The following is a 14986-nucleotide window of genomic DNA, read 5'->3' on the forward strand; positions in this document are numbered from 1 at the left end:
GTTTCTTGTCCTGAGTGCGAGAGTTTTTGCTAGAACAGGGGTTGGTTAAGTTGTATCTAGTTTTTCTTTTGTTTTGTTGTCTTTTTTGTTATGTAGGTTGTCTTGTAGGTCTTATTTGCTTTCTTGTGTCTGATTTTTGAGTTAAACATAATCGAACATTGTATAGAATAACAAATATGATACAACATATATAATATTGCATAATGTCACATTACTAAGTAATTTTACAATCTTACAACTTGATTTATCAAGCTTTATCTTATACAATATCCCATCAGATAGTACGAATGATGAGGCTAGGTAATTCCTGATATAAATAGATATAGTTTCAGACTTTTTTTAAATAAATCCTCCCATAATTCATGCCACCCAAGATTATATATCTTAATTTGGTGGGCTAACATTAAATTGGACAATTTTTGTTTCTCCCAGGACCACCGTAGTAAAAGTAGACACCCCAATCATTAGAATAACTATAAGAGGTAATATTGTAGCAATTGGGATCGGTGACAATAATGCCAAAGTTTTTAGGAGAGACAAGATTATTATTGGCATCAACAACAGAAATGCCCTTAAAAAAGCTAGCCTTCCCAAAACCTTCTCGAGGAAAATAGCCACTTCCCATCCCAGTCGTGGTGTGTTGCCCGTTAAATTCTTTGTTTGTTATTTCACCGCCCTACTGTACATTTGATGCACTCTCGGACATGTGATTGAACAAAGAAGCTGGCCAGTATCCTACATTTGTACTATTCCCAACTCGCAACCACCAGTTTCCAGTTCCTCGATCCTGCTCAAGCATTTGTACTATTTATAATATTATCACTATAAATATTATTATATTTTTCCATTAGGGGTTTTTGAAGCTTATTATTGGTGATTTGAACAATTGTTTGAATTTCTCAAGGAATATATGTTCTTGCAAAGAAAGAAAGAAGAAATTAATATCTAGTTTTTTTTAGGAGTTAAGTTGTAGTTGAGTTATAAAGTGTAGGGACCAATGGATTAAAAGGCTAAAATTTGAAGACCTAAGTCGTACTGAGTTAAATTGTAATCTAGTTACTTCCTTCAGTAAAAAATGTAAGGTATTTTTAGTCTTTCAAAATGTAATTATTGCTCTTTTTTTTTTAAAGTGCCCCTTTTATATTTATTGTAGAGTGTTTAATAAGGATAAATATGGAAAGATAGGGTTAGTTTGAAAGTATGTAACTACTTTATTGGGGGTGAGATTTTGTTAAAAATGTCTTACATTTTTTAATGAGGGGAGTAAAAGTAAAAGAACTAAATAATTAATTTTTCCATAAAATAAAAAGTACCTTCCAGATAAGGATGGATAATACATATTGAGAACCACCATAGACAGATAATGGCTGTAGGCTGCTTCCTACAGCTACTTTGTTATCAACTTGAACAAAGCCACACGCAAGGTTATAACATCTAGTATGGCGATATGAGTCATTCTGTGGGATGAAAAAGGAATGTATTAAAACAACAGAAATACAATGATGTGAGGAAACAAGAAATTATAGGTTGGTGAGAAGTTTGAACTTACAGTCCAATATGTAAAAAGTCTAGGGTTGTAATCGTTATATATTTCTGGATAGATCTGATTTTTCAAGATCAGGAAACAGTAAATAAGGGAATTAGAAGGACAAAAATTAGTATTTGTTGAAAAATAAATCTATAAAATTGTATTCATCGATCATTCGTACATGTAATTTGGAAGAAATTATGGAATACCTGCCAACCAGCTTCAATGGTCTCAACATTATTAGGATCATCACGATTCACAATCCAAATTTGAGAGAGACTAAATTCATTGGATTGTTGAACATGTGGCTTCCAAATGTTTATAGAAGCATGGCCTCCATAATATCTTTGTCCCCTCAAATCAGCTGCGGCATACTAAAGGCACAGAATAAACAACGAAACAAGAAAAAATATATATTCAATATGCAAAACACACAAACAACCATTTAAAAAAAATAAAGCAAATTACAAGCATTATATTTCAAGATATTGATAACACTATATATATATATATATATATATGGAAAATCGTAGTACCTCGTGGCCATCCAGGGAGTATAATGATCTTCTTATACCAAATTGTTTGATAGAATCTGCCCTCAATATGTCCTCTTTTGTTGTTCTTCTTATAGGAACGGTTCCTTTTGGACAACTTCCACTTTGGTGCCACAATTGAGCAATTGGGTTTGATTTTGAAAAATTGGTCTTTTTTGGATGAAATGTTGGCCTCATCTTCATGGAATAGGATATAATTAGCCCAGAATTGTGAGTTAGAAAATCCAATAAAATAAAAAAAAAAGATTAAGATCAATTGTTGAGTTAAAGACCATTTTTTCCCTAAATGGTTTTTGAAGAGTATTGGGCACCATGTATTAAAGGGTGAAGCAATATCTCCCTAAACAATCTTTTTAAAGAGTGAAATTGCCCTTCTATTGGAAATCCATCATCTTCTTCATAATCTCACAATAACAACAATTCTGACCCATTTGATCATGTGATCTGGGTCTCCTTCTTCCTTGCATTTGCTGGACAATTCTTACTCTACCTTGCATTTAACTAGCAAGTAACTGAGAAATCAAAAGCGAATGTTCAATGTCCTGTACATATCAATGACGAAATTACACATATCAACAATGTCTTCCTTCTCGACAATGTACAGAGACACTTTTATTATATTTAGGGAAAATATAATCTTTGGTCCTTATAGTTTCATTAAGTTTTACTTTTAATTTCTGTAGTTCTTTTTCAATGTTTTCAGTCCCTTTAGGGATTAAAAATATTAAAAAAATGAAAACTACAGAGACCTATAAAGCAAAGGTTATCAATCTTTTTGAAACTACAAAGCTTGAAAACATTGAAAAAAAAAAACTATAAGGACTGAAAAAAAAAAACTCGATAAAACTATAATGATAAAAGATTATGTTTTTCCTTATATTTATGATCAACTTAGCTATTCACAGACCAGAAAAACTCCATCGTCGCTGACTTCAAATGCTAATCGGGAAAGGAAGAAAATTTCAGGACATATAACAAGAAGTTCCTAGATCAAGCTTCAGTTCACCAGTTCGTAGCATCCAAAATGGGGAGCTGGAAGAGGCGAGTTGCTTCACCAAGGTCCAGATTATCAGCTCTTGCCCCCTCTGGGGTTGACTGAAGGCTGAAAAACTCAGTTCGGAGAAAAATACCACGGGGAGAACCAAAACTAGAAACCATTTCGCTTGAATCAAGCTGAATAATATTCATAGGAAAATTCTATATAAAAGCAACAAATTAACAGAAACCTTTGTCGCCGAAAACCCAGAACGGCAAAACCATTACTGATAAATTAATTGATGAAAACAGCTATATTTAGACTAGGAAAAAAGGATGAAAATAACTGTAACCCCATTTGACTTTACTGATAAAGCCACTTCTTTGATGCAATCCCAATTAATTAAAGATATGCATGCATCTTTGATGAAATTCCAGTAAAAGTTTTGACGAAGATCTGCATCTTGCTCATTGTTGTTGATGGAAAGAGTCAGAGAAGAGGGCGATAGAGAAATTGTTAGGCGTGGTTCTCACATAGAGAAGGAGTGTTTGAATGTTGAAAAGATGAGTCGATTATGAGTTGCTTTGAAGATGTACCTAATGGAGAATCCATCGAATGTAGGGGCCAAGATTGAAGAGCCACGAACAGAGAAGGGGATATGAAAGATGGCGAAGAAGAAGAAGAATTGTAGAGAGATGGTGTGAGAAGTGGAGAGGTTGAAGGAAGAAGAAGCGGCAGCAGTAGGGGAGGTAAGCCGGAAAGGAGGAACATGGCGTTGGAGATGATAATGCATAGGTGGAGACCCGAGACCCATCTTCGATAGTTAAGATAATTCAGAATACCTCTGTGCATGGGCCCACAACTATGCCACGATAGCACATAACAGAGAAAATAACAAGTCTCTCATAGAATGGTGCTTTTCTATATAAAAGAATTTAGTGCATAGTGCACAACGCTCTTAAAAAAAAAAAAAAAAAAGAAGTTGGGAGATGGCCTTCAACCGTAAATTATATTTACCTGAATTTTGTGATTTTTCAATGTTGGGTTATCAAAAGCTGGTTGATTTAAGATATGCACGCAGTCGATCATATCACCATCAGGACTCTGCTTTTCATAATACCAAATGTTAAACCAAATACAACATTAACTTATAACATCCAGAAATAATTTCTTCTTAAATACGCTCAAGGACAAAATATAGCATATTGCTTGACTATATCTTCTACTATATTATATAGCCTACAACATTAACTATTCAAAATGCATAAGGTGAAAAAAAATTATTGTTTGGTTTCTGTTTTCAAAAACTATTCCCTGATTTTAAAAGTGAAAAAAATTCAAAAACTTGTTAGAACAAGTATCTTGAGTTTAAATATTTTTAAAACTATTCTCATTTTTTTAAAAAAATAGAAAATAAAAACATCTTAAAGTTATTTTCATTTTATTTTTTCTATTTTCAAAATTAACTACATTTAATTATTGAAAAATAAAGTTAATTTAATTAATTTCTATCATAAACTATCACCACTAACCGTCGACAATCATTACACTTAACTTATTTTTTAATTATAAAATTATTCTTAAATTAATCTAACCAAATAGACTATCATTTTGATTTGATTTGAAGCACAATGATCTGAAAACTATATCACAAAACAGTTTTTAAAATAAAAAATGAGAATAGAAATCACATAAACATTTAATCTCTTTAATTTTTCACGTAAAAGGTCATCTTTCTTCATCGCGAACATTGCATACATGGATAGAAAAGGCCCAAACTAACTTTCTACAAATCTAGTTTTGAAAGAAAAAAAATACTACTAAGAAATTATATATTTAAAACAGAAACTAATCAAGTTTTAGATGCCAGACACACAGATCTAGAGTAGAAGTTAAAAAATGTTGAATATTGTTGAAGTTTTCTTTTATGCAGAAACATTTGAATTAAAATGTTAGTCATAATCAAAACTATTCGAAGAAGTTAAATTCTATACCTTAAAAGACTTAACAGCTGGTTTATTCAACTTCTTCAAAAGCTTCTCTACCTCAAGTTCCTTAGCAAATCCGCCATCGCCAGTGGTGGCCATGGCAAGCACCAGAGACAAGAAGAAGCAGAACACCACACTCACTATCCAACTGATCTTTTCATTTCCTAGTTTCGCCATTGAAAAGCTGAGAAATTGGAAGTAGCAACTAAACGAATTAAAGTTCTCAAGTGGATATCATCATCACTTGATCGTGCACAAATTTATAGGACCATTTATGCTTCTCGGAAATTACTAGATTATCTTCTTTTCCGATCCATATAAATATATATTTTGGACCGAATCAACTGTGGAAAAGCCAAGCCTAATATATAATGCGAGTTCTTCTTTTTCAGCCAATCTAGCCTTTGCTTTCAAGAGCAAGGATACGTGTTTTCTGCCCGCGTTTGAGATAAACAATCCATCACACTGCACCTGATTTTCCCTTTTAAATAAATAATTGTCGGCTTGTTTTAATGAACTGACTTTGACTTTTTCCAAACTCATCTTACTTCCTGCTGGTACAAGAAAAAATTAATCATTAAGATCCTATAATTCTGATTTGGTGTAACTTAATTAGTCTATATATTTTTAACTTGATTAAAACTCAATTCTTCAATTTTAACCTGGATCATCCTCTAACAAGGTCCTTATATATTGATAACAGGATTTGATCTCATGACCTTATTATTAGCCAAATCCTTACCAACTGCAGTAACATTCGTTGGCTTAGTTCTTATAATTTTAATTATTTAAAATATTGATAGCTATATTTTGGAAAATAAAATTATAAAAACTAAAGTTTTTTCCTTGAACCTTAGGGAATAATATTTTAAATTGTTTAAACTATTTGAATTTGAGTTATACTAAGTAAAGATTTAGAAAGTGAGTTTCAACCTAATTAAAGTTATAAGAATTGATTTACACTGAATTAAAATTTAAAAACTAAGTTACAATTAAGTCAAAATTATAAGAACTAAATAATTTCTATAATATAAAATGAAATTTAAACACAATTGTTTCTACTTTCAATACCAAGTTCCTCTATCACAATAAATAAATGTATAATTTAATAAACAATCACATATATTTAACAAAAAATCATTTACTTATGGATGATGGTTAAGTCAAGTGGAAGAAAATAAGTTTGCATTTAGATTAAATTTAAACTTTAAGGCTTGACTTAGTCGTAATTAGTTCTGAAACTCAACACACCTAATTTGTTTTTTCAATTAAGAAAAAATTAACGTTCAAGAATTGTGGTTAGGAAAAAAATTATAATGGAATTTATATCTCAATTATTACTCAACAACATTCAAATATAATTAGATAGTATCGAATCTCAGAGAAATGTATTAAAAAAAAAAACAGAAAAGATCTAGGAAAGTTTGTTGAGGTTGATAGAGACGTGGGAATTGAATTAGTCATTTAATGGTAAACTGAGATGAGAAATGATCGATGATTCATTGAATTTGAAGGTCAACGACTCATTGGAGTTCAATATAAAGCCCTTCATTGACGTCACAGGACACGCTGTTACTAATCTCATGAGAACTAAATAATTGGTGCGCGTTCTTGCTTTCATTGACTTCTATTTTTTCTTTTATTTTCAATTAGTTTGTGATATTCATAAGTAGTATTCACAATTGCTTTCTTATCCGTATGCTCCGTTCAAAGATGAATATAAAATAATCCAGGGAGTTCAAGGTTCAACCACCACAAATATGATATTAAATATTAAGGGAAAATTAATTCGACAGTCCTTAAAGTCTTATCTAATTTTTAATCAGGCCCCCATAATTCTTTTCTTTTAATTGGATTCTCAAAGTTATCACTACTGCTATAGGTGTTAACTCTTTTGCCTTCAAACTCGTACCCTTCGTTTGAATGGTAAGAAAAATAGAGAGAAAGGAAAAAGAAAAAAAAAATATAATTTCTGGAAAACTGTTTGAATCGCGAAAACAACCCCGAAGAAAGCATATTGTTGTAATAGTCAATAGTGGAAACCGTGTGAGGAAAATGACTGTCTCATCTCAGTCAATTAAAACTCAGCCTCTTTCTGTTCTACAATTACCAGGCAACAAACATTTGTATTAAAATGCATTATTCAACAAATATGCTGGAAGATGTACTTTAAGATAAAGCATGAGGAATCGGTCCCATCTTGCCAATAAGTAACTTAAATGTCCACTACTCTGGAAGCTTGTCATTATCGTTCTGTTAGCTCAACTAAACAAATACATGTTTAATGGACCATTAAAACAAATAATCGGATAATTGAATAATTAAAAATAATAAATATATATAGATGAATGAGGATTAAAAAACGAAATAAATATATTAATTCTCACATATATAATTATGAACAATGAAATTCAATTGAATTTTCTATGAGATTATGTTCCTCATTATATTCTACGGGCTTTAAATTCTTGATCCGCAAAATATGATTTCCAGCTCATTTCGATTAATGTAATGATGAATCTAAAATCACATCTAAAAATAAACAAGACGGTAGGCCAATGGTTGAGTTTGGCTGTTTGGATTTGAAGTTGGCATATATCTTCATGTAGCAGATATCTCAATCATCATATAGGTTTTGGAATTTGCAGGAATAGGAGTCCGGTTGACCAAGTAACTATTATAGTGAGCATTAAGTAATATTATCTCAATTCTCAACTCTCAAGGGAACAACATTATTTTATAAAGGTTGATCAATTGCTCAATAATGATTATGATTTAATAACCTGTCTCAATAACCTTAGTAAAATCATTTAATTTCAATGTTTCTGATAATCACACCTAAAATTATTAAAGATAAATGGGCAAATTACCTTCTAAACTTTAAATCTAGTAGCATCATAGATCATAAACTAATTTATTATGCAAATTGTTCTCTCAGCTTTTAAAAACAATGTAAGTTGAGTCCTGTTGTTAACAAAAATTAACTTTGATCGTTAGTTAATTGATGAGAAAATTATAGAAAATGACAAAAAATTACTATAATGGACCCAAAAATTACAAACAAGGGTACAAAAAAATTATAGAAAAAGATAAACAAATTTTTTTGTCATTTTCTATCATTTTATGGTTAACTAACGGTCAAAGTTAATTTTTATTAACAGCATGGGCCGGATTTCACCATTTTTAAAGGTTGAGAAAACAATTTGCATAATAAATGAGTTCAAAGTCTATGGTGCTAATGAACCTAAAATTCAGGGGCTAATTTACTTATTTACCCAATTATTAATTATCAGTTTAACTAAATAACCAAGGAAGACTAGAAATTAATAATAACCAAACTTTTCCCTAAAAAACAAAACGGTACTCTAATCACACTAATAGTATTGATATCTCTTTATTTATTGACATACGTTATGAATGAAAAATAATACCTTAATCCATATGGCATGCTCTTCTTATTATCATAATTAGGAAAACACAATTTTTGGTCCTTATAATTTGCACAAGTTTGCTGTAGCGTTCTATACCTTTTTATTCATTATTCTAGGTCCTATTTTTTTTTTTTGTCGGGAATGGTAGTCCCTCTAATTTCATAGGAACGTTGATATGGTACAAACAGTGTTAATAATGTTGATATATCCTCTAACATTGGCTTGGCCAAGTTATATAGAGCTCTGAAATTAAGTCACCAATTTTTCTCAATTAAAGAAAAGATAAAGGTTATCTCAATTATACTCAACAATATTCAAATCTAATTAGATATATGGTATAGAATCTCAGATAAATGTATTGAAAAAAAATAGAAATAATTTACTTAAGATAATCAAAAGAAAAGAGCTGGGAAGTTTTGTTGAGGTTGGGAGAGAAATTAGAGAATTGTATAGGTCATGGTAAACTGAGATGATAAGAGAATAATATATTTAATTAATATCTATCAATCCTTTTAATTAGGTTTCTATATATTTCATATTCTAGCAGTGTTCTCGCACTTATACTTCATATTTTACTTTTAATAAATTTTGTGCTCAAGTGCATTGGTATGGGGCAAAAGTTCCCTATCATATAGAATTGGGTTAGGGAAGAGTTATATAAGTGAAAAAGACTAATAAACTCAACGCTTTAAGGTTTTGGGTTAAAATATGATATTATACTCATCTATTTGTGTTCTCTTGCAATCATGGGGTAGCTTAGCTATGTTCTTCCCTCTTCTAAGATGCTTTTGAGTACCACTTTCTAGTGTCTCTTCTCTTAATCACATTATATATATATATATATATATATATTTGGAATTTTATAAATGACAAGGAAATTTTCCTGAATTATATAAATGACAATCTGATCTCTCAAAATATCAAAATTCTACTGAAATCCTTAGGAACTTTTTTATCAATAAATTTTAAAGTTAAAAAATTATTTTACCCTTACTGAAAATAACAAGCCCTAGTCACAACTTCTACTTAAAGAATAACAACTTTTATTTTATAAATCGCAAAAATTGAATAAGAAATCAAAACTTGTTAAATGTCATTTTTATTATTAAAAAACAAGTTTTCAAAATCATAAGTCCCTATCACAACTTTTGTTTAACGAATAATAACTTTTGTTCTGTGAATTGCAAGAGTTAAACAAAAAATCAAAATTTATCAAGTGTAATTTCTATTATTGAAAAACAACTTCTAAAAATAACAACTTTTGTTTAACCACATTTTTTTGTTTAAGGAATAATAACTTTTATTCAAATAATCACAAGAATTGAATAAGAAATCACTTGTCAATAAGCATAAAATGGATTTATTGACACAAAAGTCCCTAGGGACTTTAGTGAAATTATGACATTTTAAGAGATCAGATTGTCATTTATATAATAATTTGGAGAGATTTTATTGTCATTTTTCCTTTAATTAAAGCAATTGTTTGTTAAAAGAAGTATGTTTTCCCCCATAATTACATCATACAACATAATCAAACATTGGACAACAAATACGATACAAGATAACATTCATAATATCACAATACATAATATTTCGATCTTATTAAGACTTGTTTTATCAAGCCTTATGTTATACAGTATCCCATCAGGTTAGGGAATTCTACCCATATCACAAATCCTTTATTTCCTTGATGTAAATAGATAGTTTGGGACTTTTTAAATAAAGTCCTCATACTGTTTTAAATAAAGTCCTTATCAAGACTTGCCACCCAATCATAAGGGCTAAGGACAATTTGGGTTTCTCCCAGGACCGCCATAGTAGAAGTAGACACCCGAGTCATTTGAATAGTCATAAGCGGTAATATTGTAGCAATAGGGATTGGTAACGATAATGCCAAAGTTTTTAGGAGAGACAAGATTATCATTTGCATCAACAATAGAAAGCTCCTTGAAAAAGCTAGCCTTCCCATAAACTTCTTCAGGAAAATAGCCACTTCCCATGCCTGTTGTGGTGTGTTGCCCATTAGATCTCAGGTTTATTATTTCACCACCCCACTGTACATTTGATGCACTCTCAGACATGCGATTGTACAAAGAACCTGGCCAGTATCCTACAGATGTATCCCCAACTTGCATCCACCAGTTTCCGGTTTCTGGATCCTGCTCAATCGTTATTATTTTCATTACCATTATTATTATATTTTACCTAATAGCGGAATCATATGACATTGTGCCATTAGGGGTTCTTTGAAGTTTATTAATTGTTGATTTCAATTGTCTGGATTTCTCAAGGAATATATGTTCTTGCAAAAGAAAGAAAGAAAGAATTAATATATAGTTTTTTAGGGGTTAAAGTGTAATTGAGTTATAAAGTGTAGGGACCAATGGATTAAATGGTTAAAACTTGAGGACCTAAGTTGCACCTAAGGGTGTTTAAAACCGATCCACTGATTACACCAAGCTAAATAGAACCATACCGACATAAATTGACTAAAACTGATTATAATTAAGGTCTAGTTCAGTTTTTATTTTGACAAAATTGACTGATTTGGTTTAGTTCAGGTTTTTATCTCTTGAACCAAACCGAACCAAGCTTTATTATAATTATTTTATATATTTTTATAAATTTTATAAACATTTTTTCTTGCCCAAATTTAGTTATCTATAAATCACTAGTCAAAAATATGTTACAATTAGTTTAATTTGTCTATAAGTTTTTATGACAATTTTAAAATTGTATAATTAAGTGTTTTTAAGGATAACATATTACCATTAGTTTTAAATATTTAAATGTGCTAAAAAATTGTTAAAGAATATTCTTTTGGTCTCAAGAGATTTCTTTCATTGAAAATACTAACTAATAATTAAACATTAATAGCAAACTTTCATATATATATATTGATCAAGAAAAATATCTATAAAAAAAAACCTCAAACTTGACCCAAACCTAAACCAAACCAAATCAAATCACTCAAAAAACTGAACCAAATTGATTAAAAGAAAAACTGAATAGTTCTCAAGCTTTGGTGAAAGGATTGATTTGGTTTGGCATTTCCTCAAAATTGAATCTATGAACACCCTTACTCGCACTGAGTTAAACTTCAAGGAAGAATGAGTTCTAACCTAGTTAATACCTTCCTGATAAGGATGGATAATTCATTTTGAGAACCACCATAGATAGATGGTTCTAGGCTGCTTCTCACCGCTACTTTGTTATCAACTTGAACAAAGCCAGGCTGGCAATTGAGATTATAACATCTAGTCTGATATGAGTCATTCTGTGGGATGAAAAAGGAATGTATTAAAAATAATATAACAATAATTAACAACACAAATACAATAGTTTGAGGAAACAAGAAATTCTAGGTTGGTAATAAATTTGAACTTACAGTCCAGAATGTAAAAAGTCTAGGGTTGTCATCCCCATATATTTGTCGAGAGATCTAATTTTCCAGAAGCAGTAAATCAAGGAATTAGATAGAAAAAAAGTTGTACTGATTGAAAAAAACGTATGAAAATGTACTCATCCATCGGGCGTTCGTACATGTGAATTGAAAGGAATTATAGAATACCTGCCAACCAGCTTCGATGCTCTCAACATTATTAGGATCATCACGATTCAAAATCCAAATTTGAGAGAGACTGAATTCATTGTATTCTTGAACAGGTGGCTTCCAAATGTTTATAGATGCGTGGGCTCCATAATATCTATCTCCACTCAGATCAGCTACGGCATACTAGAGGCACCAGAACCAACAACGAAACAAGAAAAAATATATTCAATATGAAAAGCACCAAACAAGCATTTCCTTAACCAAAAAAAAAATGAAGCAAACTACAAGCCTTATATTTCAAGATATTGATAATTAACGCTACATATATATATATATATAAGGAAAATAGTAGTACCTCGTGGCCATTTGTAGAGTATAATGATCTTCTTACACTAAATTGTTGGATAGAATCTTCCTTCAGTATGTCATCTTTTGTTGTTCTTCTTATAGGAACGGTTCCTTCTGGACAACTTCCACTTTGGTGCCACGTTTGAGCGATTGGGTTGGATTTTGAAAAATTGGTTGTTTTTGGATGAAATGTGGGCCTCATCTTCAAGGAATAGGACACAATTGGCTTTAAAATTGCGTTGTTAGAAAATCCAATAAAACAAAAAAGACAACTTATTAAGATATATTATTTTACCTGAATTTTGTGATTTTTCAGTGCTGGATTATCAAAAGCTGGTTGTTTTAAAATATGAACGCAGTCAATCATATCACCATCAGGGCTCTGCTTTTAATAATACCAAATGTTAATCCCAATATAATAGTAAATTATAATTAAAAGCCAGAAATAATTTCTCTTAACTATACTCAGACAAAAAGAAATAGCATATTGCTAGATTATATCTTTTATTACATATGTAGCTTAGATCATTGATAACTAACAATTTTATATATTTTTATTTTTTTAATTTAAATTTTTAAATATTTATTTGAAACTAAATGAGTTTAATTAGATATTATTTAATTTTATTAGCTAATATTCAGCTTTTGAATTTTAACTATTAAATCTTTAATTTTAAAATATAAATGATATCTTTAATATTTTTACACAGTTTCTATTTAATTTTATTTTATTTGTGCAGATATTTTAGACCGAATTTAAAAAATATTAATAAAGATTATTTTAGATAAGAAGAATATGGGCATGCTTGAAAATTAAATTAAAAATTAAATTTTTAAAATTTTATTTAAATTTATTTTGAATTATTTAATATAGTTTTTAATTAAAGTTGTTTAAAATAGTTTTATCATTTTATTATTAACTTTTCTTTTACGGTACGAACATGCGCGCAACACTATTTATATATATAAAGAAAGCCGCGCCGGATAGGAGATGAAAAGATAAATATATGTGTGTGTATATAAATGACGACTTGGACGGGAAAGAAGAAAAGAGGGGTAGCAGCGACAGCGGTTCACTTTTCTTCAATTCCTCTAATAATGGTTTGTCAATTTTTCATCTTATATTTTTTAATTTTTAGTTTTATGAATAGTTAATTTTTTTGGTATGATTAATCACAAATTATGATTCTAAATTTTAATCAGAGTCTTTGATATTCAAAAATGATTTTATTCTAGCTTTATTTTAATTGCTCTGCTTCTCTTTACCTCTAAATTTTATACTTTAACTGCTATTGTTGATTAGAGTAGCTTTATTGCATAATTTTTGGTTATAAATTATATCTGAGGTTTTACTTATTATAATCAATTGATATAGTAACTTAAGAATAATTTGGCCTAACTTGAATAATTACTCATGCTTTGTTTTTGGTGTGGCTAACATAAAACAGTTGTTAGGTTGTGGGTCAAAGAAGATCTTAATTAATCTAGAACTTAATTTATTGTTTAATTCTTGAATGATGATTTGAGAAATAAATAATAAAATCAGAATAATAAAGTTAAATAAAATTAATTTAATTTGTGGATGAGGAAGATTAAATTTAGGTGATTGAGTTGTGATTGATTGCACTACTTGTTTTATAATTTTCTTAGTTGAATTTTCTCTATTTATTTAATTCTAATTTAGTTTTAATTTCATCATAAAAAAACCCCCCATTATTTACCTTTTCATGATCATAATTCAAATAGTTACTCTATTGACTCTTAGAAAGACGATCTAGGTTGTGTTTTACTATAAAATTTAATTTTTATTAATTTTAATATTATTCGACAGTAGTGTGAAACATTAATTGCCAAATACATAAGAAACGATTTAATATCTTTAATTCACATAAAAGGTTGTCTTCGTTCTTCACCTCCAACATCTCAAACATGGATAGAAAAGACACAAACTAACTTTCTACAAATCTAGTTTTGGAAAATAAAATAGAAAAAAATAATTTTAAGAAATTAGATATTAAAACAGAAACTAAGCTGTAGAAGCCAAATTGTAAGCATACACAGACCTAGAGTAGAAGTTAAAAAGGGTGACTAGTGTTGAAGTTTTCTTCTATGTAGAAACATTCGAATTAAAATGTGAGTCATCATGAAAAACTAGTCGAAGAAGTTAAATTGTATACCTTAATAGACTTAACAGCTGGTTTATTCAACTTCTTCAAAATCTTCTCAACCTCAAGTTCCTTAGCAAATCCACCATCGCAAGTGCTGGCCATAGCAAGCACCGAAGACAAGAAGAAGCAGAACACCACACTCAATATCCAAGTGATCTTTTCATTTCCTAGTTTCGCCATTGAAGCTGAGAAATGGGAAACAAGCTAAGTAAGTACCTAAACGAAAGTTCTCAAGTGCATTTTCATCAAGACTAGATCGTTCACAAATTTATAGGACCATTTATGCTTTTTGGAAATTGAAGAAATAATTGACTTAAGAAAGTGAAAGGTAAAGAGCAAGGAAAGTTTGTTGACGTTGTGAGAGACATGAAAATTGTATTGGTCAGGGTAAACTGATATGATAGGTATATGATCCATTCATTGAATTTGAAAGTCTTCGA

General features: G+C 30.0%; 2 protein-coding genes and 1 pseudogene across 2 annotated transcripts; all 3 read right to left on the minus strand.

Annotated features, from left to right (window-relative positions):
* Positions 1 to 187: 187 nt before the first annotated feature.
* Positions 188 to 5475, minus strand: LOC129312941 (uncharacterized; annotated as a pseudogene).
* On the minus strand, positions 2269 to 4052 carry LOC129312942 (uncharacterized). Its single transcript, XM_054955740.1, has 2 exons — positions 3655 to 4052; positions 2269 to 3177 (listed from the first exon to the last, which is right to left on the minus strand). Exons 1-2 carry the CDS (start codon positions 3870 to 3872, stop codon positions 3045 to 3047), a joined length of 351 nt encoding a protein of 116 aa, XP_054811715.1. The 5' UTR covers positions 3873 to 4052; the 3' UTR covers positions 2269 to 3044.
* A 4557-nt stretch (positions 5476 to 10032) lies between the features above and the next one.
* LOC129314160 (uncharacterized) lies at positions 10033 to 14726 on the minus strand. Its single transcript, XM_054957527.1, has 7 exons — positions 14556 to 14726; positions 12674 to 12760; positions 12386 to 12580; positions 12049 to 12213; positions 11866 to 11919; positions 11611 to 11754; positions 10033 to 10636 (listed from the first exon to the last, which is right to left on the minus strand). The coding sequence occupies exons 1-7, from the start codon at positions 14724 to 14726 to the stop codon at positions 10259 to 10261; spliced, it is 1194 nt and encodes a 397-aa protein (XP_054813502.1). The 3' UTR covers positions 10033 to 10258.
* Positions 14727 to 14986: the final 260 nt, after the last annotated feature.

This window comes from Prosopis cineraria, unplaced genomic scaffold, assembly GCF_029017545.1.
Source record: "Prosopis cineraria cultivar Desert tree isolate PC_DT_omini unplaced genomic scaffold, ASM2901754v1 PC6, whole genome shotgun sequence".
Classification (NCBI taxonomy): domain Eukaryota; kingdom Viridiplantae; phylum Streptophyta; class Magnoliopsida; order Fabales; family Fabaceae; genus Prosopis; species Prosopis cineraria.

Excerpts from the sequence above, each read along its gene's own strand:
- LOC129312942 (XM_054955740.1), bottom strand. The coding sequence starts at position 3,872 with ATGGGTCTCGGGTCTCCACCTATGCATTATCATCTCCAACGCCATGTT. Across the intron at positions 3,178-3,654 it reads TTCGATGGATTCTCCATTAG|TCAACCCCAGAGGGGGCAAG; the intron begins GTACATCTTCAA and ends TTCAGCCTTCAG.
- LOC129314160 (XM_054957527.1), bottom strand. The coding sequence starts at position 14,726 with ATGGCGAAACTAGGAAATGAAAAGATCACTTGGATATTGAGTGTGGTG. Across the intron at positions 12,581-12,673 it reads TGAAAAATCACAAAATTCAG|ATGAGGCCCACATTTCATCC; the intron begins GTAAAATAATAT and ends TATTCCTTGAAG. Across the intron at positions 10,637-11,610 it reads TATCCATCCTTATCAGGAAG|GATCCAGAAACCGGAAACTG; the intron begins GTATTAACTAGG and ends ACGATTGAGCAG.